Below are 27,200 nucleotides of genomic sequence, written 5' to 3'. Positions count from 1 at the left end.
TTAACTCTGATTTTTTTCTTCACAGATGCTGCCAGGCCTGCTGAGCTTTTCCAGCAAATTATGTTTTTATTCCTGATTTACAGCATCCGCAGTTCTTTCGGCTTTTATTTAGAAAAATGCCTCTATGCAAATAAGGGCCAATGTCCATCTAGAATGATTCTCTAATGTTGTCAGGGAGGAGTTACACTCACATAGAAGAGACGTGGGAACCACGACATAGCACCAGAAAGAACAAATAAAGTGCAACAAGAATTCAGAGTGACAGGCAACACTAGAGTATGAAATATTATAGTGTTAGGTGGGGTCAAAATTCTGTCTTTCATTATAGATACAAAAATATTCCAGTAATAGCTTTATATCAGGAGTGGAAGGGAGAGAGGAGTTTAGCAAATTAATCATCAGGGAAGCGGTACTAAGTACACAGAGGGAGCAGAGTGCTGGTAAGTCTCTGGGTTCAGAAGGAATTCACCATGGAGTCTGAAACAAAGATCGCTAATGAGGTAGTAGATGCATTGGTACTAAGTTTCTAAAATTTCTTAGATTCAGAAAAGGTTCCACCAGATTGCAAAGAGGCAAAATAACCAATTTTAAAACAGCAGGAAGCAGGAAACCATTTAGCTTGACGTCTGTAATGGGGAAGGTGGTCGATTCAACCAGCAAAGAGGTTACAACTATGCACTTGGAAAAGTTCAAGATAATCAGAAGAAGTCAACATGGTTTCATCAGAAGGGAATCATCTTTCACCAAGTTACTGGCATCCTTTGAAGAGGTAATATGTGCTGTGGATAAAAGTCATCCTGTAAACGTACTGTATTCCAAAAGCTATTTAATGAGGTGCCACATCAATGGTCACCACAGGAAAAAAGCTCATAGTGTAGGGAGTCACAGAACATTATGGACAGAGGCTTGGCTGACTGGCAGAAAACAGAGAGAATGAACAAATATAGCTTTGTCCGAGTGGCAAGATGTGACAAGTGGAATCCCAAGGGTGTCAGTGCTGAGCTCTCAACTTTTTACAATTTAAATTACTGACTTAGATTAGGGAGTGGAGGCATATAAATACTGCAGTTACAAGCGCAGGTCAGAGGCTGGGACTCCTGCACCTCACCTCCTGACTCCTCAACCATCTACAAAACACAAGGCAGGAGTGTGTAATGGACTGCAGCAATTCAAGAAAGTGGCTCACCAGCATCTTCTCAAGTGTAAGTGATTTGTGTAATAAATGCTGGCCCGACCAGCAAGGCCCACATCCCATAAATGAACTTTTTTTTGAAAAAAACAATAAAATTAAGGATGTTACACTACAGTTATACAGGGCATTGGTAGGCCTACATCTCACATATTGTGTGCAGTTTTAGTATCTTTCTTTAAGGAACTATGCAAATGCATTGTAGGTGTTTCAGTGGAGGTTTGCTGTATAGGTACCTGGAACGGGTGAGCTGTCTTATTAGCGAAGATTTAGCAGGCTTAGCTGTTTCTGCAGTCTTGATTGAAATGTATACATTTTTGAATAGTCTTGACAAGGTGGACGTAGAAAGGACGTTTTCTCTTCCTCAATCTAGAACTGGGGCACTCTTTGAAAATTAGGGCATGCCCTTTCAGGTCAGAGATGAGGAGAATTTTTTGCTCTCAGAGGGTTATGTGACTTTTGGAACATTAAATACTTTTCAGGCAGAGGCAGATAGATTCTTGTTAGACAAAGGAAATCAAAGATTATCAAGGGAAGATGAGAATGTGGAATTTGAAACACAAATAAATTTGCCATGATCTTGTTGTATGGCAGACCAGGTCCAAGGGCCCATTCATCTACTTCTGCAATTATTTTGTACGTGCACAACAAGAAATGCAATAAAATCTAAATCAGGATTATGCTGCCTAAAATGAAAAGTAAAAATTGTCACAAAACAGGTTGGAGACCTACAGGCACAGATAACCACATGAGAGTATGAAGTTATGGTAAATAATAGAGACCTTGCCCAAGAAAAAGACAAAAAGGCTACTAAATATTCCTGGGTAGGAGGGCCTGTACTTTTTATTTTCAAGGCAGTAATTGAGAGTCAGGAATCAGGTCGTTTCCCGTCATTCTGATCCTGTTCCCTACCCTGCACTGCCTGCCTATGGCATTTTCATGACGGAGTGGCAGGGACAGACTGGAATCAAGGTCACTATCTCTGAAAGCAGATATGTAGCAGTAATGGAAAAGGTGGGCAGGTTAAAAGATCCACCTGCATCGGCCAGGACATAGGCCCAGTTCTGTAGCTGAACTGGATGCTGCTTACTTCCCACCTCTAACCAATCCTTCAACTAGCCCCTCCCCATACAACTCCATGCCCCCTCTCATATCCACTAACTACAGGACTGAAGCTTTATAATAACATCGGGAATTCTTTGCGATGTTCATGCAACTGTCAAAGTAACGAATATCGTCCATAAATCACTTCTTTTAAAAATCCATTAACTAGCCATACATCTCAATAAACCCCATTGAGCTAAATGTTTTAGAGGCTTGGAACTCAACCATTCATAATGAAAGTCCACTGCAAAATTGTCTCATCAAAACCTCCAGAGCTCAATACATTAAAGGCTTTGAAACTGGGTAACAGACAGCTGACCTTTCATTAAATTGAAAGTTTAAATTAACAATTAGGGGACAATTAACACAGCCAAATCTAAATATTGTTCAACTCAGAAGACTTTATCCAGTGAAAATATATTCTAATGCATGAGAAAATTTTTGAACTTGCATGATGTTGGTCAATTTAATGGTCAATTAACAAAGCTTTAACATTAATCAAAATGTAATAATAATAGGTTACTAACAAGAACATTAATTGTTAAAGCCTAAAGTTATTGTTAGAGCCAATAGTTAATTTCCAGTTCAGAACATATATAGACAACATTAGAATGTAAATCACTGCCTAAGTTATTGCTATAATTTCCTAGAATGGGGTTGAGGGTGACCACCAAAGGAGACCAGTAACGCCAATGATATAGAGGATCAAAGAATGGACTAACAGTTACTCCCACACACAGGCCTAAATCTTCCAGTCACTATAGGATCAGAGACCAGATATATGACAAAAATGTGTTTCATGATACTGAGGAAGTACTGAAGTCCAGATCTCTAACTGGCCTCTAAGCTGGGGTCACAGACTTGGGACAGTTCAGCATGACTTACTTGGATAGTTAACCAGGAAACGTTAAACAGGTGAAAACCTGGATTTACCCGAATAACCACCCCTCCAATCATCCTTCCAATTGCCACTGAACCCCACCACCCATTTCGACCTGGCTCCTCACTTACTAACCGACACTCATACTGAGCCTTTAAACTTACCTTAATCTATCAGTTACTGTCGTTAAAAAAGGGATGAGTGTCCTCTCTTCCCCCAACTCTGTTCTGCTCTAATGGAGTTCCCTAGCAATTGTTGTGTTGTATGTTCCTTCGATAGCCAGGTTTGGGAAGATCCCAAAAGAAATACGCAGCAGTGTCATATTGAAAGAATCTTTGTGCACGGTTTTGCGGGCGCTTGGAAGGCATAATCGTGCAAAAAAAAAACGTGGATTAGGAGATCATACCAATGAAACTCCAGCTTGGAGAGACGCCACTTCCCCAAGAATTGTGACTCAAGATGTAAAAAATATTTTCCCAGTTTCCGTTTTTGCCAATATCTTTGATCTATTTGAAAATGCTTTAATCTCATAAAAGACAGTGTGGTTTCTATTGTGGTACTTACTGTCTCTGTAGAGCCTGCTTAACAGGAAACTTCTTGTCACAATTCCTACACTTGAATTCCTTTTCTTCAGTGGGCTTCTGGTGGAGAGACTGCAGGTGTTCAGCCAAGATTTCCTGGCTTCGAAAACTGCTCTCACACTGTGGGCAAGCATAGCCTTCTTTATCATTCAATACATCTACAAAGATATAAAGCAATTAGTTCAGTTCTGTGTAAATTTCTGTATTTCTGGTGTATTTCAGTATTGTACATCAACATCCACTTTGATATTAGGATTCATGTTGCATGCTTGAAAGAATTAATTTGGGACAAAATATGACGAGACTTTGACAAACAATACAATCAGCTATTGTTATTGCCTACTTAAAAAAAAAAGTATACACACCATCACTGTCCATTCTAATTAAATTTTGGATAAAATCAGGCTGTTTGAGAGAGTTAAGCTTGTTCATGCTTTGGTCTGAAAATTCCCTCCCACACATTCTTACTGTTAGCTACAAACTCACTGTATTAAATGAGATATTTCTCAGTGCCTACAATTCTCATTGTCAACTGGAAGTTCTAACTTGCCAACTCAGTCATTCCTTTCCCCTTTACATTTCAGGGATTTAAAACTAGTGTTGTTATTACTGAATAACTAATTTGTCTTATCTTTCCCAAACGTGTAAGTCACACATTATGGATTTAAAGCCATCAATTTTACTTTCTCATAGAAAGCAACAATATACTAGTGGCATATGTGATGATATTTACAGCTCACTCATCTTTTCCAGCAAGGCTAACTTTCAGTTTCCAAAATAGATATCAATGATTAGAATAGTTGGAGAAGCAATGGCATAGTGGCAATGTCACTAATCTAGCAATCCAGAACTCCAGGCTAATGTTCTGAGGACATAGGTTCAGATCCCACCGTGTCAGATGGTGAAATTTGAAATCAATAAACGTCTAGAATAAAAATTAAAGCCAGTCTAGTGATAACCACAGCTGATTGTCCAGTTTACTAATGTCCTTCAGAGAAGGAAGACTGACATCCTTACCTGTTAAAGTCTAAATGTGATCCAGGCACACAGCAATGTAACTGATTCCTAACTACCCTTAAGCAATTAGGTATGAGCAATAAACGCTCATCTTGCCCACATCCCATGAGCATACAAAAAAGGCATCATCTCCAGAATTACTTGGAAATGGGGCTGAAAATATCAAAAGTTAAAAGACAAAAGGGACAAGTAAGTAAAACTTGTCTTTACATAAAGTGCCTTCCCACCTTCCATGATATTACCAAGTGTTTAGAGAGTGTCTTTTGAGGCTTTAATAAATAGCTACCTCTCTTTGATCCTCTTTAGACAGATGTTAGGCACCCAAGTAACAGAGGGGCCAGAAATTGGAAGACTAAACAGTTTAGGCCTCATATTTGATGTTTTCAGAATTTCCACCAGCTACACTGTCTATGGAATCAAAGTATGTTTGCCAGCATAAGCTCAGATTCATAAATTTACCTCACAGTGTCATATATAAGTGGATATAGGGTTTACCACAAATCCGGAACTCTTTATTCTCAAACAAATCCTTGGTAAACTTGCAAAAATCCCCCAAAGCTAAAGAACTGTGAGACGTTACTCTCAAAACACAGTGGTGGAAGTATCACATTTGTAAAGGACTCATTCCAACAAAGTGTGCTGCTGGAATGTCTGTGGATGACTGTGCCAGAAATGGTCCAAACAGATATTCGTAAGAAAGCATGTGGGTACCGTAACTTGTAGATCAGCAGATTGTAACAAACTAAAAGTTAATACTCTCCTCTCCATATTTTATACAAAATTGTTTCACGCAGCAAAATCATTATATTACCAACTTTCAAGCAATAATTACGCTGAATTAAAGTTAGGCAGTAAAACCAAAACTGATCTAACTCAGGAGGTTATTGTGATATATCTGGCACAACATCGTGTCAGACTGGGACATGGATGGTATTGGAAGTGGATGTTTGTAGTGTAGCTTATGAACATTACCTTTGTCACCTGATGGCTGAAAATCTTTGGAACTTTCTTCATCTTTGCTGACTACTTCCTCCTCCTCCTTTTCTTCTATTTCCTCCATCTCACTATCTAGGAAACCAATCAATAACTCATTGTCTGTTTCAATGTCATCCACAGCCAAATAGAAGATATTTTCTCCTTCCTGAAAGCAATGGGAAAATGGGGTGTTACTTTGATTTGATCCTACTCAGATCTACAGCACTTCACAACTTTTGGCCTACATCAATAACAAAAACAGGTGAAGTGTGGACAATGAGAAGTCAGCACTGGTTGGACTCATATTGACATGAGGGTGGTGGGGGAGAAGAGGGTTACTTCATAATATTATCTGGTGACTAATTCTGACTTAGGTTTCTGATCAAAACCAGGCCTCTGTTTTTGCAAATAATACTTTGGTACCATAACGTACATAACACAATAGCTTGATTGACAGCTAACAGAAATTAAATATTCTAGAATGGAACAGTTTGTACTGGAGCATCAGCAGCAGTCATTCAAGTTAAGGCTTTTACACAGATAATGATTGTCATGATGATGCAGTGAGCTGCTATGTGTTGGCTGTCAAGGTCCATGACATGGGGGTGTTCCCTGTCTGTACATCTGTCTGCCTGCATCAATGTAAGGTGGAGTTCATACGGGGATTAGACTTTTAATCAGTAGTGTTATATGCAGTTGGCTTGTAACAGTTTTACTTTAGCTAGACTCTAATTATCTGGAATACATAATTGTTGTTCTTTAATACAGAAACCTGGATCTATGCTTTCTATTGACCTGGGTGCAGCAAGCAGACAAATTGGGAAAATTTGGGTACTTATTGTAAATTATTTGACATTTATAACAAATCTGTGAATAGTGGGGTTTTATTTCTAGTGCCCCCGGGAGTCATGGCATTTCTCATTTCAAATGATAAAAATCGATTTTATGAAGCACATCAACTTTTTCCCTATATAGTTCACTTTCCACACCTAATTACCAAACCTTTTTGTTTTAACAACTGACATGTTACCCAATAGTTTAACAACATTTCGAATTCTTTTGAGATTCTGTTTGAATCACAAAAAGCTAAGACTTAAGTTCAGCAGCTAACAGAGAAGGCTGATGGAATGTTGGCCTTTATTTCAAAAGGGAATGAAGTATAAAAATAGGGAGGGTTTGCTAAAACTATGCAAAGTACTATAGTCAGATCAAAGCTGGAATACTGTGGACAGTTTTGGTCTACTTATCTACAGAAAGTTGGACTGGCATGGGAGGCAGTCCAAAGAATCTTCACTAGGTTAATTCCAGGTACAGTGGAATTTTATTATGAGGAGAGGTTGAGTAAGTTGGGGCTGTACACATTGAAGTATAAAAGAATGAAATGATTTTATACTGAACACAAAGGACATGAAATTAATAAATCAGCTTCCGACTTGCAAAAAAATCTCATGATGCTTCCGTTAAAATTGGATGGAAATGACAGATCAACTCTACTACTCTGTAGTAGTCATCAAAGATTCTGTCTTTCATCCATATAAACTAACCGCACTGGATGCAGTGAAACTCATTAAATTGTCCACATTAAAATATTTATTTAGTAAGGTCAGTTAAGGTTTAGTTGAAATGGTTCTAGAACACTCTTAATAGAACACAGTGCCTTTCAGGTATGCAGAAGATAAGAATATGGCTGCTGAGACTTTATCAGTCGTGAAAATTAATTGTACTTTCAATTTTCAAAGTTTCCAGTTACAAGAACAGAAATAATGAATGAGGTGTTAATTATACCATAAATAATGGCAGCAATAATGTGAAATAAAAACATTTTTTTTGCTGTTCTGGAAAATCACATTCTGTAAAAACTCAGCAGGTCTGGCAGCATCTGTGGAGTGAGAAAGAGAATCAATGCACATTAACTTTGTTTTTCTCTTTCTACAGATGCTGACGGGCCTGCTGAGGTTCTCCACTACCTTCTGTTTTTATTTCAGATCTCCAGCATCCAAGTGCTTTGCTTTTACTTGAAATGTACATCACCACAACATAGAAAGGACTAAGATTTGTGTTTCCAGCTCTAACCTTTTATTTTTCAATCGTGAAAATTAGCCACAATAAGCAAACATTTTAATTTCAATAACAAACAATGTTATTTTCTTTACTGTGCTGAGCTGAAAATAACATGAGTTTGCACCTGAGATTTTCAACTGCATGAGCTTGAGATCCCTTCTGTAGAGAAGACTAAATGTTGAATAGATAATATCAATGCAAAAAGTAAAACAAAACTTAGATAGAACATAGAACTGTACAGTACAAGAACGGGCCCTTCGGCCCACTCACTTTTAGTTCTAGTTATCTACATTATTTACAGCAGTGAATGCACAAATGTAATTCAGAGATTTAAACGATTGTGCATTTGAAATTGGCAGATAGTGGAAATCTGGCATAAAAGTCAATAAATGGTCGCAACAGAAAACTGTATCCTGCTTTGCCATGAAAAGGCAGAACTGCAGTTGCAAGAGGGTCCACATTTCCAAGACATACAACATCCATTCTTCTTGAGACTACTGCATCAATGATGTACATGCGACCCCGCTATAATGGTTCAAAGCAAGAAAGACTGCATTATAGGCAAACTTTTTCAAAAGCAAGTCAGTAGCCAGAATATTGAAACAAACCAAATGTGGATAATCAACACAAATGAATTAAAGTTATATTTCTTCTGGATACAGAAATGTGAAAACATCCTTCCTGTGTTTACCCTGTCAAGTTTTGTTACAATTTTAGCGGTTTCTAAGAGATCCCCCCTCACCCTCACTCTTCTAACCTCCAGTGAATAAAGTCCAAATTGACCGAGTGTTCTTTCTTCAGTCTTCATGGTACAACTTTTGAGATACACATATCTGGTGATTTACTATGTGTTCAGGACTATGAGGGCCCAGTTGCATCCAAATACAATAAGGCTCATATCCAGATTACATGGCCCGGGAGACTTGCTAGCACTGTGGCAGATACTGGAGGAGGGAATGCTCAGAAAGAAGATAGAGTCAAAGAGTCATAGAGTAATACAGCATGGAAACAGGCCCTTCGGCTCAAACTGGTCCATGCTAACCAGGGTACTCACTCAGCTAGATTCAATTACCTGCATTTGGCCCATATCCCTCTAAACCCTTCCGATCCATGTACCTATCCAAATGTTTCTTAAATGTCGTTATTTTACCTACATCAACCACTTTTTCTGGCAGCCCATTCCATACACGCACAACTCTCTGTGTGAAAAAGTTGCCCCTCAGGTCATTCTTAAATCTATCACATCTCAGCTTACACCTATGCCCTCTAGTTTTCAATTCCCCATCCCTGGGAAAGAGACTATATGCATTCATCCTATCTATGTCCCTCATGATTTTATGTACCTCAATAAGGTCACCCCTCATTCTCCTACATTTCAAGGAACAAAGTCTTATCCTGGCCAAGCTCTCCCTATAACTCAGGCCTACTAGTCCTGGGAACACCCTCATAAATCTTCTTTGCACACTTTCCAGTTTAACTATGTCTTTCCTATATGACCAAAACCGTACACAATACTCCAAATGCGGCCTTATACAACTGTAACAAAACATCCCACCGTCTATACTCAATGCCTCGACCAATGAAGGCCAGCATGCTAAATGCCCTCTTCACCATCCTATCAACTTGTGATACCACTTTCAATGAACTACATACTTGTACTCCTAGGTCCCTCTGTTCCACAACACTCCTTAGGATCTTACCATTTACGTTATAAGTTCCACCTTGGTTTGACTTTCCAAAATGCAACACCTCACACTTATCCGTACTGAATTGCATTTGCCAAACCTCAGTCCGCTTCCCCATCTGATCAAGATCCCTCTGTAATTTTTGATAACTTTCCTTGCTATCAACGATATATCCTAATTTTGTACCTTCACATCCAGATCATTTAAGTAAATAACAAATAACAAAGGTCCCCAGCACTGACCTCCATGGGACACCTCTGGTCACAGGCCTCCAGTCCAAGGAACAACCCTCAATGATTACCCTTAGTTTCCTATCATTGAGCCAATTTTGAATCCAATTAGCTAGCTCTCCCTGGATCCCATGCAACCTAACCTTCATTCCTAGCCTGCCATGTAGTGCCTTGTCAAAGGCCTTACTAAAGTCCATATAGACAACATCCACTGACCTACCCTTATCTACCTTTTTGGTTGCCTCTTCAAAAAACTCTAAAAGATTTGTCAGGCATGACTTGCCACGCACAAATCCATGCTGACTATCCCTAATCAGACTTTGACTATCCAAATGTTGGTTACTCCTGCCCCTCAGTATCCTCTCCAATAACTTGCCTACCACTGATGTCAGGCTCACTGGCCTGAAGTTCCCTGGCTTGTTTTTGCTACCTTTCTTAAACAATGGAACAACATTAGCCACCTTCCGGTCTTCCGGAATTCCACCAGTGGCTAAAGATGAAGCAAAAATCTCTGCAAGGGCCTCTGCAATTTCTTCCCTAGCCTCCCACAACATCCGAGGATGGACTTGATCAGGCTCAGGGGATTTACCCAAAATAATGTGATCTAAGGCTGCAAACACCTCATCACTGGTAATGTGTATGCAGTCCAAAACATCCCCACTTGTTTCCCTTATTTCCTTAGCATCCATAATTCTCTCCTCAGTAAACACTGATAGCCATGCTGATCTTTAACGGACTTACTCTCTCCCCAGCCATCCTTTTACTCTTAATATAGTTATAAAGCCTCTTGGGATTATCCTTAACTGTATCTGCTAGATCAATCAATCAAGATCCGCTGAAATCCAGAGAATGGCCAGTACAATTTACTCCTGTTATGCTACAGGAAAGAGTCTCAGCATTTCAGCTAATCTAGATGTAATGAGAGAGCAGAAATCACAATGTTCCTTCAAAGTGCCAGTCCACTGTGCCCACCAGTCTCTCCATGGCAGTCTTGAATCTACCTGGAAACAAAGCTGCAAGGTGCGTGCAAACACAGATGTTTATTGGGAGAGCCTGGTGCAGTCTCTCCAAACACGACCCCATTCTCCAGCAATAAGCTGTAGCGTCAAGATATTACAACAGATGACTCCACAAGTTGAAAATCTGCCCATGCTCTCAGCAATAACATTCAAAATATTTTGCACACCTTCTAATTCTTTGCTGCTCGTTGTATAATGCTAACAGAATTTCCTCTCATGGCTGGCTCCACCTTTCTCACCCCAGAAGAGGAAGGAGAAAGCTGACTGTGAACAATGGTAACACGGAATGAATTACTGGCTGGCTTTTTGCATTTATGAAACTGTACCCCAACAAGAGTGGGCATCTTGAAGAAAGAAGGGAGTTGTAAAGGTGAATAATTTGAAAGAAATTAGAAAAAAAAATTGACTTTGATAAGCGTGCTAAGAATGCCTGGAAAACATGTCACAAAATGAGAAACATATTGAAGTACAAAGGCAGATGGAGGCAGAGAGTTGTTCACATGTGAATGTCTGAAAACAGTACAATTTTCATGATTTGATTGTGAGACAAGCAAATTCACACAACAGTGTACCCTCAACATTGCTGTCTGATTTCAAACCAAACTGAGATAGCCTAACGTGTTGCAAAAGAAAAGCACATTTGTTATTGGGGTCTTATAAAAGGAACCCTTATCCTCTCTCTCTTTAAAAGTTCCCAAAATGAACTTCAAATAGCCACACATATGGGAGCAGCTGTCCCAGCAACAGTGGTTCACCACTTCAGCTTTGAGGGAAGTGTATCCTGGAAGGATGCTGCATCAAGCACCAGAAAAAAAAAGAAATGTTTGTCTAATGAAGTCTTCCAAATGTTGCCATAAATCTCAATGTTTATCTGATTAAGATCCAGCAGTTAATTAAACTTTTACCGGACTTTCATCTGGCAAGTGATTTTTACGAGCGTTTTCACAACGCACAGGCTGGTTAATGATCTTTAATTACGTGATAGCTGAACAGATTTGCATAAATTGTCATGAGGTTTTAACATTGTCCTTTGTAATGCTAATCAACTCATGGCTTTGAAATCAAATAAGCTGAAACAAATTCAAAGTAACCTCCGGAAAATCCAGTTATTCCTGAGAAACTGATCTGCTAAATGACACTCAGACTTTCAGCTTTCTCCACATCTGTGAATTAGCAGTGCAGGAATGTGATTAAACGTCCTTGTGACAGCAGCCATTCCTCAATGCATTAGATGGTGCAGAATCATCTCTGTATCAACACAAGGCAGCAGATCATTTTTGTTTGCTGGCACACAGACAACAACCATATTCCACTGCATGTTATATTATCTTGTGCCTTTAGTGCAATTCCATTCACTCCATGGCTCCGTTATAATAAAATAATACAAGCTAACTGGTATTCCACAACTTGTACTTGTCAGAAGGGTCATAAAGATCATTTGGGTGTATACACTGAAGTTACAGATATTTTTTGTTATATCCTAGCAACATCAAGCCTACTTTCTCTCTCTTTTCATCTCAATCCCAGTTTGCAACATTCCTAGTTGGAGAAGGGTAACTGGAGCTTTACTTCAAATTATTGTAACATTAAGAACTGTCTGTCTGCAAGTCAGAGGTATCATTTCTATATATTCAAATGTAGTGTTTCAGTAAGTCCTCATTTTGACTCCTGATTTAAAGACATTTTGATTTAACTTCAGGTTTTTAATGGGGTCAGTGTGCTCACCGGTTTGAAGTAGCCCCTCTCACTTGCTGCTGACCTTCCGCTGACCACCTCTCCAGCTGCTGGCCATCCTTGCCACTAACTGCTGACCATCCAGTTTACAGCTTACCTCCACAAGCTTGCAGCTGCCCTCACTCCATTGGTAACTTACTGCATTTCGTCTCCCGAACCTTCGCTCACAATGAGCTCATGGGTGACCAGGAAGGGGAAGTTTGGCCAGTGGAAGGATTAGACGACATAACTGGTGGGGAGCTGGAGGGTTAGGGTGATGAGCTGGAGGCTTGGGGAGTGAGCCAGGAGGCAACACTTAGAGCTGGCATAGTTATTTTGTACTTCTAAACATATTTTTTTTAAAGTTTTGCTTACAAATGTTGTAATTTAGGAATGTGTGGTGATTAAAAATAACATAACTAATATTTTAATGTTTCTTTCTGATGGGAAAGGTACCACAGAACCATAATAAAGTTTGTCAATTGGTTGTAATGGAAAAATTAATTCCTTAACTATGTCTCATTTAAAGTTGCACATTTCATGAACATAACCAGAATGTTAAGTATGAATTACCATCTTGCAAATTAAATAGCATGATACCTCAGTACAAAGTGCTGTGATTAGTGATGGGACCAGAAATTCTTTGGCACTGAAATTTATTCCCCCACAGTTTTAACATGCAGACCTCCAGAATTTGAGATAATCCAAAACTTTGCTGTCCTAGCTCACACTAAGTTCGACTCATTATCTCTATGCTTCCTCAAATTACACACAGCCAGGACTTAACTGTGAGTCAACTTCACAAGATTGTGTCTGTGAACGAAATTCCACTGAGTGGTGGTGGTGGGCGGGGTCCTGACCATTCATGGTGCACTAATGAATGCAAAACAGGTTCCTAACCACGAACCTGAACCACATGAATGGTTCTTAGAATTTAACAGTAAAACATTAACTCACTGTTGGAAACTGAATTTTTGCCTCTTGCTTAATTAAGTTTCCCCAACTGCCCTTCTAAAAACAAGGAGATTTCCACTCTAATCTGTACTCTCAATTAGTTAGGTGATACATCTCCATTGCTGGGGCAGAACCTTGGAGCACAGCAGAAGGGATCACATGGCATTCCAAAAAAGAACAGTTTTTGCTCATTGAGCAGAACAAGTGGGTAGCCTTTTTGTCCTGTTAAATGGAAACTGATGCACGTCTCCCAAGGAGACCCTAAAAGGAGAAAGAGAGGGAGGCCAATCTAAGATATCATCCATAAAAATTCAACACAATTGACAAATGTAGCAGGAAAATCCCTACCGGTCATGAAGCACATATTTGTCACAAAAAGTTCAATTACATTCTGATAACCTCATTTTATATACAAACTTAGACCCAGTTACCCAGACCACACACTCAGAAAATAAAATTATTTTTAATAGTTTTGTCAGCCAGTGGAGTTTGTGAACTTCTGCACCTTGTACGTTAATAATAATAATACCCAAACGTGCTTATCTCTTTTCAGTATTCGGACATACTCTACAATTTCAAGCAGAGGATGATGCGTGCAGTGGAATGAGCTGCCAGAGGAAGTGGTGGAGGCTGGTACAATTACAACATTTAAAAGGCATCTGGATGGGTATCTGAATAGAAGGGTTTAGAGGGAAATAGGCCAAATACTGGTAAATGGGACTAGATCAGTTTAGGATATCTGGTCAGCATGGACGAGTTGGACCAAAGGGTCTGCTTCCGTGCTATATAACTCTGTGACTGGGGCATGTGCTTGTAGTACTCACGGAATACAATTTAGCAACTCAGTATTATTGTACTACATTGTTCAGTTGCCTCAAGTAATCGTCCAACTTCACTGAATTATATGTTTTACTGCTGATAGGCCTCCGCAAGACTTAAATTACAAAGATCTCAAGTTTACCAAAATGCTTTCTCTCAGATTCCTTCCTTTTTACTTGATTTTTGAGGGCTGTTTCCATTAATATGCCGAAGACTGATGTTAGTGAGTAGAATTCTCTGATTCTAATGACTTCAGTATTGTAATATTAAGCAAATCAAAAGTTAAAGGGAACGTGCACTTCCATCTCTGCACTTTTCCTGGTCTTTTACATTACGTTAGCTAAGCCACTAAGGGGCATCACTTAACAATGTAATCATTCACATATCTCAAATACACGAGAGAATATGCAAAGACAGTACTTGTTGAATAAACAGAGTCATCTGAATCATTGTACACTGAATATTTCAGACTGAGTATAAATTTAGTACACACCATTTAACATTGAGAAATGAGCCTGAGTTCTCCAATTGGCTCAGTGATAAATACAATGCGTGGTCATAACAGGCCTCACAAATCAAGGAGATTCAAGATCATTACCTAGTCTATTTTGATTTATCTATCTCAGCGGTGGTCACCAGCTCTATGCTTATAACCAAAGGAAACCTGCTCCTCTCATAAAACTGTCATTTATATTGTGCTCAATGCCAAGATGTACTCACTACCCTTGTAGCGAGGAGGTGAGTTAGTTCTGCCAAAGCTTTGTTACCCATGTTCTTACACCACTTCCAGTCTTTGTCAGCATTCTAGCAACGAAGATTAACATTATGGCTTACAGGGGTGGAAAAGGAGTTTTTCTCCAGTTCGTTTTGTTGTGAATATGTTACCCCATGGCAGCTGTAGAAACTATTCAGTCAATTCAGTGGTAAGGGTATTTTTTAAATTGTTAGATGAGTCTAATAAATGCACAGTAGACCCTATACCTGAATAGTAAGCAATCATCAGTGAACATACCCACTTCTGAACTTATAATGGAGGGACACAGCTGAAGATGGTTGGGCCTAGGAACTATCCTGAGGAACTCCTGCAGGGATGTCCTGGAGCTGAGATCACTGACCTCCAACAACTACAACCATCTTCCCAAGCACCAGATATGATTCCAACCATCAAAGTTTTTCCTAATTCCCACTGACTCCAGTTTTGTTTGGGCTCCTTGATGCCACACAGTCAAATGTTGCCCTGATGTCAAGGGCAGTCACTCTTGCCTCTGGAATTCAGCTCCTTTGTTCATGTTTGATCCAAGATTGTAATGAACAAAATGACACTGACAGACTCAAACTAAGCTCAGTAAGCAAGTTATTGCTTTGCAAGTGCCAAATGAACGCACTGTCAATTACCCCTTCCATTATATTGGTGATTGAGAATAGACTAGTAGAACGGTAATTGTCCCAGTTGAACTTGGACTGCTTCTGGTGCACGGGAATTACATGGACAATTTTCCACATTATAAGGTAGATAGATGCCAGTGTTGCAGCTGTATTGGAATAGCGTGGCTATGAGCATGGCTAGCTCTGGAGCAGAAGTATTGAGTACTACTGCCAGAACATTGTCAGGGCTCAAAGCCTTGGCAGTAACCATCACCTTAAGCCATTTTTTGCTGTCATGTGGAGTGAATCAAATTCTTTGAAGACTGCACCTGTAATGGGGGCACCTTAGGAGGAGGTACAGATAGATAATCCATTTGACACTTCTGGCTGAAGATAACTACAAATACCTCAGTCTTATCTTTTGCATTGATGCACTGGGCTCCCCCATTGTTGAGGACGGGAATATTTGTGGAGCCTCCACCTTCTGTTTGATGTTTAATTGTCCACCACCATTCACAGTTTGATGTGGCAGCACTGCAAAGCTTTGATCTGATCCATTACTGCCGCTGGTGGCCCACAGTATCTCATAGATTTCTAGTCTTGAGCTGTTAGATCTGTTCACAGTTTGTTCCATTTAGCATGGTAATAGTGCCACACAACACGATGGAGGGTATTCTCAATGTGAAAGTGGAACTTTATCTGCGTGATGGTCACTCTTAACAATACTTTCACGGACAGATGCATCTGCAGCTGGCAGATTGGTAAAGGCAGGGTCAAATGTATTTTCCCCTCTTGTTGGTTCCCTCATCACTTGCCACAGACACATTCTAGCAGCTATGTCCTTTAGAATCTGATTAGCTCAATCAGTAGTGCTGCTGCAGAGCCACCCTTGGTGGTGGACACTGAAATCTACCAACCAGAGAACATTCTAAGTCCTCGTTTCTAAATCAGTAAAGAGAGAATTGGAATGTATTTTGTCATTATCTGAAAATATTAACACAAAACTAGTGACTGCAGTGATCTTGACAATATTGCACTATTCAACGACAATTAATTTTTGTATGAAAAGTTTTGGAGGTGAACTCCTCTCCTTCGGATAATATAGAAACATAGAAACATAGAACATGGGAGCAGGAGGTGACCATTTGGCCCTTCAAGCCTGCTCCGCCATTCTTCACGATCGTAGCTGATCATCCAACTCAATAGCCTAAACCTGCTTTCTCCCCATAATTTTGATCCCATTCATCCCAAGTGCTATATCTAGCCACCTCTTGAATACATTCAATGTCTTGGCATCAACTACTTCCTGTGGGAATGAATTCCAGTGGCTCACCATTCTTTGGGTGAAGAAATGTCTCCTCATCTCCGTCCTAAATGGTCTACCCCGAAACCTCATACTGTGACCCCTGGTTCTGGACACACCCACCATTGGGAACATCCTCCCTGCATCTACCCTGTCTAGTCCTTTTAGAATTTTATAAGTCTCTATGAGATGCCCCCTCACTCGTCTCCACTCCAGTGAAAACAATCTCACCCTAGTCAATCTCTCCTCATATGTCAGACCCGTCATCCCCGGAATCAGCCTGATAAACCTTCGCTGCACTCCCTCGAGAGTAAGAGCATCCTTTCTCAGAAAAGGAGACCAAAATTGTACACAATGTCCCAGGTGTGGTCTCACCAAGGCCCTGCATAACTGCAACAACACATCCCTGCCCCTGTACTCGAAACCTTTCGCAATGAAGGTCAACATACCATTTGCATTCTTTACTGCCTAATAGTCTGTTGACCATGATACATGGCAAACATTGTTCTCAACATCTATAAGCTGGTGCCAGAGGCGTAAAGACAGTGATTTAGAAATTTAAGGAAAAAATAGAGTCAGAAGTTTGTGAAATTCACTACAGAGAGAAAAATATTGTGTTTGACAAGTGGTATAAGTCAATTCAAGTTGAACTTAACTTTGAGAACCATAGAGAGGTAAACATAAATTCATACAAAATGTTTTGTGGGGTTCTGCCGGTAATTTTGTATTTCTTTAGCGAGAAGAAACTGAAATACTCAAGTATGACTTTACCATTACTGCTGTCAATAACAAATTGTGCAGACCCCAGCAATTAAAAACACTGGTCCATTGTCTTCTACTTGTCTCCCAGGCCATTTTTTTTATCTCATCATAGTAATCAATCTCTCCCTATCAATTTATTCCGTTGTGTCTAAAATTATGAACATAGTTGGCCATTCAGCCCCTCTAGACTGATGCTTTACTTGATAAGATCATGGTTGATCTGATTGTAGCGTCAACTCCACATTCCGTCCTGCCCTTGTTAGTCAAGAATCCATCTAGTTTTGCCTTAAAAGTATTCAATGGCCTACTTCCACCAGTCCCTAAGGCACAGAGCTCCAATGATTCATGACCCTCTGAAAGAAAATAAAAACATCATGTTCATCTTAAGTAGGAGACTCCTTATTTTTAAATCATGCCCCCTAATTCTAGTCTCTCCCACAAGGGGAGCATCTTTTCAACACCCAACGATCTTACATGCATCAAAAAGATCATCTCCCATTCTTCAATGAATGCATACTAAGTCTTTCTGAGGAAGGGTCACCAGATCTGAAACGTTAATTCTAATTTTTTCTTCACAGATGCTGCCAGACCTGCTGAGGTTTTCCAACAACTTCTGTTTTAAGCCTGTCCAAGCTTTCCTCATAAAATGACATATCATCGCAAGCATCAGTAAAGTGAAACTTCTCTGAATTGCTTTTAATGCATTTATATTTGTTTTTCAAAAGAGAACAAACTGTACCCAGTACTCCAGAGATGCAGTTTCTCCAATGCCCTGTGTAATTGCAGCAGACATTCTTAATTTTATATTTCATTCCCCTTGCAATAAACATCCAATTTTTAATCACATGTTGTATCTGCATAATAACATTGTGATTAATGTACCAGGACACCCAGATCCCTCTGTACTCGGAGTTCTGTAATTTTACTCTATTTCAAATAATATGGTGCTTTTCTAGTCTTACTGCAAAATGAACTAGTTCACATTTACCCACATTGTACTCCATCTGCAACTTTTTTTTGCCGACTCACTTAAACAATTTATATGCCTTTGCAGACTCCTTATATCACTTCATAACTTACTCTCCTATCTGTCTTTGTATCAGCAGTAAATTTAGCGACCATACATTAGGTCCCTTTATCCAAGTCATTGATATAGAGAGTAATTAAGTGAGCCACAAGCACCAATCCTTGTGGCTTTTGTTACATCCTGCAAAGACAAGAACAAACCATTTATAGCAACCCTCTGCTTCCTATTAGCCAACTAATCCACTATCCACACTAATACATTACCCATCATACCTTAGCTTAGTTTGGCTTAGTAACCATGTCAAATGTCTTCTCAACACTCTACTTTGTTCATTACTTCCTCAAAGACTTTTAATGTACTATCCAAATATTAGTTCCTTTTTCCAAAACAACATTGATTCTGCTTGATTGTATTAAGATTTTTGAAGTAATCTGCTATAAACTGTTTTATAATAGATTCCAGCATTTTCCCTATGCCAAACAAGCCTGTTTTTCTTGTTTTCTGTCGGCCTCTTTTCTTGAATAGAGGAATCACATTCACTATTTTCCAATATCATCACATTTTTTCGAAGTTAGATAATATGGAAAATTAATACCAACGTACAATATCAGCAGACACTTCTTGTAAGAACCGAGAACGAAGTTCATCAGAGCCTTGGAGTTTGTCAGATTTTAGCTCTAATGACTTTCCAATAAAACCTAGCCAATGAACAAAAAACTTTATATATCCACAACTCGAATAACAAGCCTGTTTACATCTGATGCATTTTGTTTTCTAGTGCTAGTTTTTACAACTAGCCACCAGTCTTGTCTTTAATTGAATATTGCTGTTCTAGGAAACTGCACTGTTATTATGTGCACCCCTCCTCAAGTCAAGGCCCATACATTCCTCATTGACCTCAATTTACCTCCTCTTCAAAATTCTACGGAATCAAAAATACAGTCAAACTTATCAGCAGCATTAATTCACGCTTTGGAATTCAAGCTAAGTAATACATCAGTAATGTAGCTCCAACATGCAAAGAACTATTTGTTGTTTACAAAGACAGTCTGCAGAGCATCCACTGGTTTACTGACTATAATAGATCACATGTCGACTTCCATAAGGAGGAGGCTGTACTCTAAAACATGCGATAATAACATAATAACGTAATAACAAATGAAAACAAATAATAGCATAATAACAAATTAAACCTGCCATCATGATACCAGAAACTCTTGACTATGGTAGAAAGCATTTTTGTTTTATTCAATCATGGGATGAAGGCATCACTGGCTGCGCGAACATTTATTGCCCAACCCGAGTAGCCCTCAAGAAGGTGGTGGTGCCAGCGATATCTTCATGGGGCCATTTTACATTATACAGTGAAGGAAAAAATTCCTCCATGTTGCTCTGGTCCAGAGTTGAGGGCAAATACCTGTGTATGCAATTAAAATCTTGTCAACTTTTCCTGAAATAACCAGATTACTAAAACAATATCCATCAACTAAAACAATGTTCATCCGAATGTATTCAAATACAGCAAATACTGTAGTGTTAACAACCTTCTGCATAGCACAGTAAATGTCTTGACTGGAGATAGCAAGAACTGCAGATGCCATAGTCAGACCTAATACAGTGTGGAGCTGGAGGAACACAGCATCAGAGGAGCATGAAAGCTGTAAATCCAAAACAAGGAACAAAAACAAAGCTGCTGGAAAAGATCAGCAGGTTTGGCAGCATCTGTGAAGAAAAATCAGAGTTAACCTTTCGGGTCTGGTGACCCTTCCTCAGAACTCCAAAACATCGACTGTCCTGCTCCTCTGATGCTGCCTGACCTGCTGTGTTCCTCCAGCTCCACGCTGTGTTGGCCCTGGGAAATGTCTTACGTATTTTGAGGATCAGCCAAAGCGACAACTGTCCGTCTCATCTTATAAGACACCAACATGTTTTAGCATTATTTTGCCTCGACTTAATAAACATCTAAAATAGATCAGTGATTGTTACTGTAACAAAGAGAAGAGATTCATTTCTTGTAGAAGATTGTACACCAATGTGTTAACTGGACACTGGAACATCAACTGCAAGTGAGGTTTTGATATCATGCAAATTATTACCAGGAGTATCAAACAGAGACCAGAGGACTATAAATCAGGTAAGCAAACATAGATCACTGTCAAGCACCAGAAGAATCTTATTCTTGCCTAACCAGCCACTCAGCTAGACAAAACAGAACTGCTTTTAGAAATCTCACTGTGCATAAATAAATAAATTTGAAATAAAATGAGCAAGTTTATTTTATCAAGCAAAGCACAACAGATTTTAAAAACTGATTCTTTGAAATGATTAAGAATGCTGAAAATGTTAGGGGCCATGTTAAGAAAAAGCTGACGTGCATCACAATACCTCCATCTGAATTACTGAAAACGCTGGGGATTACCACTAATCAGAAACTGATTCCTTGATTTTATTGTCACTTGTACCAAAATACAGTGAAAAGCTTTGTTTACCAGCGGTACAGGCAGAATTCTGCAAGCAAAGAATGTACAGATCAAAAAGACTTAGAGGCATACAGGTTACATTGCAGGTTACATTACTTGAGGCTAAAGTCTATTCCACAGTCTGATAACGGCCAGAAAGGAGCTGTTGAGCAGAGACTGGAAGCTTGGCATGGAGTAACTCACCTCTTGGCTTCTCAAAGTCTGTTTACCATCGACAAGGCAAAGGCAAAAGCGTGATGGAACACTCTCCACTTAATGAACCTCTAACGAGGAGCAATAAATGATAGCTTTGCCATTATTCAAGAACGCTGTGAATTTTTTAAAATTAGAAAAGTCTCAAATCTGGCACTGAGCTGGAAACGCAAGGAAAATTTATATCTAAATTCCTACTTGACATTGAATTAGTTAATCTCAGCCAGTCAATCTCGGGGCTAAAAATGACCTCAAAACCCCAGGCTAATAAAAGGGTAAAATATATTAGCCAGAATTCTAACTCCTGGCCACAATCCAGTAGCCCCAGTTGAAAAATTTACAAGCAAATGTCAAGCAATATCTTGATGGGATGAGTGTGATATCCCCGACATCCTACTCCACTAACACATTGTCAATGCTGTCACATGTATGAGGAGGACAAAATACTCAAAAGTATATCTGATACCCAAGGGAGGAGGAGATAAAGACCACTGAAAGGGAATTCTTATTTAGAAAATCTAAACACAAGCAACATGTACCTAAAGCTTTGAGTGTAGGTTGGAAGAAAGAAACACTCCAATAGTAAAAGGTTAGTAACCAAAGATAAATAGTCACAACCTTTTTATCTCCAACAAGCTGAAGGTTGGTACAGTAAATTCCCATCAGTTAAAAGCATCTTAAATGAAACACTTCCAATGTGGCAGATGCTTCTGATTCACATTACATTTTGGGTTTCTTAATACTAATTGTTTTCACAGCAAAGTACTCAGTGTAGCCAGTAGAATATGCAAGTGAGAAGAGATGCAGTCAACATCAGTATCACACAACTAGGATTGCTGGTCTCGGAAGTTTAATGATTTCCTCATAAAAAAAGTAAAAAGGTAGAGGATGTAGAACTGTATCCCCTTTAATAGTTCCTCTGCAATAAATCTCATGCATTCCTTTGACAGCAATTGCAGCAGGACCCTCAGAGGTCAAAACTGAATTGCAGCCTTGGAAAAAAAAATAAATTGGTGTGTCGGACTGACCAGCAAATGCTGTCATCAGCTCATCTATCGTACTCTTAAAAGAAATTCTTTCCCAAATTTTGCTAGTTATTTTTATTGCTTTGAAATAAATAATTGATTTTCTGAAAACTATCATGTAAATGCAAGCTGTCACCTTCGAATTACTCTCCAAAATGTTAATTTATTAAGCTGCTTATCCAAAAGGGCCTTTGCTTTTTTTTTCCCATCCAGTTTTTCACTCATCTGTGGAATGGAGATAGTCCAATATGTATAATTTGTCACTGCTGACTAAGACTATCTTTAATCTTTCAGTAAAAGTAATCTTTCTATAAAGAGCCAGTTTTTAACTTCTAACTAAATACTTCTTATGCCATTAATCTTTAAAATTTCATTACTCTGGCTTGCAGTGAGGGCTTTTCATTTTGGAGGTAGCTCAGGCTCCAACGTGTCAGAATGCCATGGGACTATATAGATTGGTACAGAAATCGAACAACACGCTCACAAATTTAAGAACTGCCATTGTAGTTTCAGTTAGCAATCTTACCTCTTGCTGTCAACAAAAAAGCCTTGAAAAACTGCAGTTTTGTTTTTAAGTAACTCTTATCAGATATCTTATCATGATGAGAGGCATAGATAGAGTGGATACCCAGAGACTTTTTCCCCAGGGTGGAAATGACTATTATGAGGGGGTATAATTTTAAGGTGATTGGAGGAAGGTATAGGGGAGATGTCAGAGGTAGGTTCTTCACACAGAGAGTGGTGGGCACGTGGAATGCACTGCCGGCAGTGGTAGTGGAGTCAGATACACTAAAGACATTTAAGCGACTCTTAGATAGGCACATGGATGATAGTAAAATGAAAAGTATGCAGGTTAGTTTGATCTTCGTAGGATAATAGGTCAGCACAACACTATGGGCCAAAGGGCCTGTACTGTGCTGTACTGTTCTATGTTCTATACTATACCCTGCAAGTCAGTGAGAATGACCAGCTCTCATTGTGAAGTGTTCTTCCATTGCACTGGGAAGCTGGACGTGCATAGATACATTCAATGCAAGCACAGCATATAATGGTCCAAGCTGTTCCATTGCCAGTTCGTATGTAGTATGATTATTCACAAAAAACTGCAATGGAACAAAAAAAAAAGGTGGCAAACAACTGAAAGGGCACATACATTCCTCACAACCTGAAAGCAATAGGATATCCTGTGGTTCTGCAGCTTGGGGGAGAAATGTTGGCTTACAAAGTCATACAATGTGGTAGTACTGCGAGGCAAATGGTTAGATAATGATAAGCAGGCTGGGAGGCAAAGGGTTTTCTGTGGCAGAGAATTCCTCAGCCACACCACTCTCTGGGTGTAGAAATTTCTCCTCCTCTTAGTCCTAAATGGCCCACCCCATATCCTTAGACTGTGAGCCCGGTTCTGGACTCCTGGTCATTGGGAACATCCTACCTACATTTACTTTGCCTAGTCCTGTTAGAATTTTATAGGTTTCTATTCCCTCATTCTTCTGAACATGCTATGGAGGTGCCAGTGTTGGACTGGGGTGGACAAAGTCAGAAATCACATGACACCAAGTTATAGTCCAACAGGTTTATTGAAAACACAAGCTTTCGGAGTTTCATTCCTTCTTCAGGTGTTAGTGAGAGAGGTAGTATCCAGATAGTAACATCCAAAGAAGGAGCGATGCTCTGAAAGCTTGTGTTTCTAGAACAATGTGTTGTGGATCCAACCAGGGATCAGGCTAATGAATAAGGGCAGAGTTGGCTGGAATGGACTGGGAAAGTACAGCCCAAATAGTTTTTTTGGCAGAAAAGACAGTTATGAACAATGGCAGATATTTCAGAAAATAGTTCATGGCTCACAGCAAAGATATATCCTAGTGAGAGAGGAGGATTCTAGGAAGGGGATAAACTTATAAATGTAAAATACTACAGATGCTGGAAAGCTGAAACAAGCACAAAGAATGCTGGTGATACTCAGTAGGTCTGGCAGCATCTGTGGTGAGAGAAACAGAGATAACATTTGAGTTTGGCATGATTCTTCTTCAGAACTCAACCTAGCTAACCAAGAAAGTTAAGGGTAGTATCAAGGCGAAGCAAAAAAGAAATCATAAAACGTGGCAAAGATTAGTGGTAAGCCAGAAAATTAAAACAGTTTAAAAAAAACTAAAAATAGGAGAGAGAAAATGAACTTTAAGGGTAAACTAGAAGTAATATAAAAATGGACAGTAAAAGCTTCTTTAAATATATGAAAGAAAGAAGCCAAAGTGAACATAGACCACTTAGAGAATGTAACCTGAGAAATAATAATGATCAAGCAGGAAACAGTAGAGGGGTTGAGTAAATATTCTGGGTCAATCTTCATGGTAGAATACACCAACAGCATTCCAAAAATATTTTAAAAATCAAGGTGCAAAAGTGACACAGGAAACATTTTTTAGAGAATAAAAGAACTAGGGAAACTAATAGTGCTAAAGGCTTATAAGCCCCCTAGATCCTCAGATATTAAAGGAAGTAGCAGCTGAAACAGTGGATGCAACAGTAGTAATCTTCAAAAGAATCCTTGAATTCTGGAAAAGTCACAGAGGATTGGAAAACTAACAATGCAATATCCTTATTCAACAAGATTGGAAGTCAAAACAATAAGTAAATATTGGCCAGTTAGCTTAACATAAGTCATTGGGAAAATGGTAAAGATCTATTATAAAGGATGTAATGGTAAAGAATTTAAAAATACATAATAAAAATTAAAAAGAGTTAGCATGGCTTCATGAAGGGGAAAACATTCCTGCCAAAGTTACTACAATTCTTCGATGAGGTAACAAACAGAATAGATAAAGGAAAGCCGAGTATTCATATAATATATTTTGATTTCCATTAGGCATTCGAAAAGGTATCGCACATAAGGCTACTTAATAAGATGAGCCCATGGTGTTGGGGTAGTATACTGGCATGGATAGAGGACAGTCTAACTAATGTAGACAAAGAGCTGGATGAAGAGGGCAGTTTCGGAATGGCAACCTGAAGACTGCACCCTCTGGTCTTAGACTCTCCCACAAGGGTGCTGGGACCACAATCATTTACAATACGTATTAATGACTTGGATGGGGAATAAATGAAGTATCGCCAAGTTTGCAGATAACGCAAGTAAGTAAGTGGTGAGGATGATACACAGAGTCTGCAGAAGAATACAGGCACATTAAGAATTTGGGAAAAACCTCGTCAGATAGAATATAATGTGGGAAAATTGGAGATTATACACTTCAGCAGGAAGAACAGAGGAACTGAGTGTTATTAAAATGGAGAAAGCTGAAGAACACAGATTTGGGGTCCTTGTGCATAAATCACACAGAGCTGGCATTGAAGTTCAGAAGGCAATAGGAAGACAAATGGAACATTGGCCTTTATTTCAAAAAGAATGGATTATAAAAAGAGAAATCTTGCTAAAACTATACATGACACTAGTAAGAAAACAGCTGGAAAGATATATTGGTATTGGAGCCAGTCCAATAAAGGTTCGCTAGGTTAATCCTGGAATGGAAAGCTTTTTTATGAGAAGAGGTTGGGTAAGTTGGGCTGTACTCACCGGAGTTTCAATGAATCAGAGGCAAGCTTTTGAATTATACAAGATTCTTAGGGGCATAATAAAGTGGATGCTAACAGGTTGTTTTCCCTTGTGGGAGAGGGACCAGAGGGCACAACCTCAGTATTAAAGGCTTATCCATTGAAGACAAAATAAAAAGGAATCCCTTCACTCAAAGAGTAGTGAAACTGTGGATTCCTTTAACACAGAGCGCAGTGAATCTGTGAAATTCTTTTTCACAATGGGCCACAGAGGCTGGGTCTTTAAGCATATTCAAAGCTGAGATAAACAGGTTTTTACCAGTAAGGGAATCAAGGGTAATGGGGAAAAGGCAGGAAAGTGGTGTTCAGGATTATCAGTGAATGACAGAGCAGACTCGATGGGCCAAGTGGCCTATTCTGCTCCCATGTCTTATCAAAATTCTATCCATTCAAAGATAACTCACACTGAATACGGATCGTCACTATCATCATCTTTCAGACATTGTATTCTCAATCTCTAATGACAAATACCTACTGCATTTTCTATACTCAAAACAGCAAAACTCCAGGAAAAAATATAATGGAGAGAAGGATGATAGAATATGCATTAAATTTCTCTTTTGAAGTAAAAGTATAGGTCATTCATCCTTGGTGGTCTAGTTAACGGGGAGAAAGAAATCCTATCGGCGCAAGAGAAAGAGCAGCGTGTCAAATCCCAAGTCAATGAAGGGAATACATGAATGACCTTTAACCGCCTGGAGAGAAGTGAACCAAATCCCTGCCAGTTTCACAGAAGCATGACCTTGGCTTAAGCTTTGAACATTAAAAGTCATTTGCACTATTCAATTGTATACTATACTGCACTAGATTTCTTTCTTCCCCATGTGGTTGAGAAAGTGCAGAGAAGAGGTTAAAAACATATGCTAAAAACAGACATCCATTCTGCTAAAATGATTCAGCTAGCATTGACATAAAAATGAACAATTAGTTCAACATGGACGATTGATCATTAACGCTTTTGTCCAGCACTAGGTTGCTCTGCCTTTATTTTCCAACTTGATTGACATTGGCATAAAAAAATTTTAAATTCAGTATCAAATTAAGACTAAAAGCATCAGCATATTGACTTCATAACACCACACTTTGAATACAGTAACATTATAGCACTTTTATTGAAACCTTAATATTTCCGATAAAAAGAGCATAATTACTACAATTCCCAGATGTACATTCCAGCTAATTATTGGAACTGATAGCTAATTTGTGAACATTA

At 39.1% G+C, this 27,200-nt stretch overlaps 1 protein-coding gene across 4 annotated transcripts in view; it reads right to left on the bottom strand.

Annotated features, from left to right (window-relative positions):
* The window catches only part of prdm5 (PR domain containing 5), a 303,364-nt gene that overhangs the window by 242,983 nt on the left and 33,181 nt on the right, over positions 1-27,200 (bottom strand). For all 4 annotated transcript variants that reach the window (XM_048600193.1, XM_048600197.1, XM_048600207.1 and 1 more), the window contains 2 exons: positions 5,744-5,912; positions 3,738-3,912 (listed from right to left, as the gene is read on the bottom strand). In XM_048600193.1, the coding sequence (XP_048456150.1) occupies positions 3,738-3,912; positions 5,744-5,912 (344 nt within the window). The remainder of the gene's footprint in view (positions 1-3,737; positions 3,913-5,743; positions 5,913-27,200) is intronic.

The sequence above is a fragment of the Rhincodon typus genome, chromosome 1 (assembly GCF_021869965.1).
Source record: "Rhincodon typus isolate 14 chromosome 1, sRhiTyp1.1, whole genome shotgun sequence".
Lineage (NCBI taxonomy): Eukaryota > Metazoa > Chordata > Chondrichthyes > Orectolobiformes > Rhincodontidae > Rhincodon > Rhincodon typus.
Note: the sequence above shows the minus strand (reverse complement) of the source record. Positions and strands in the feature narration are given on the sequence as shown.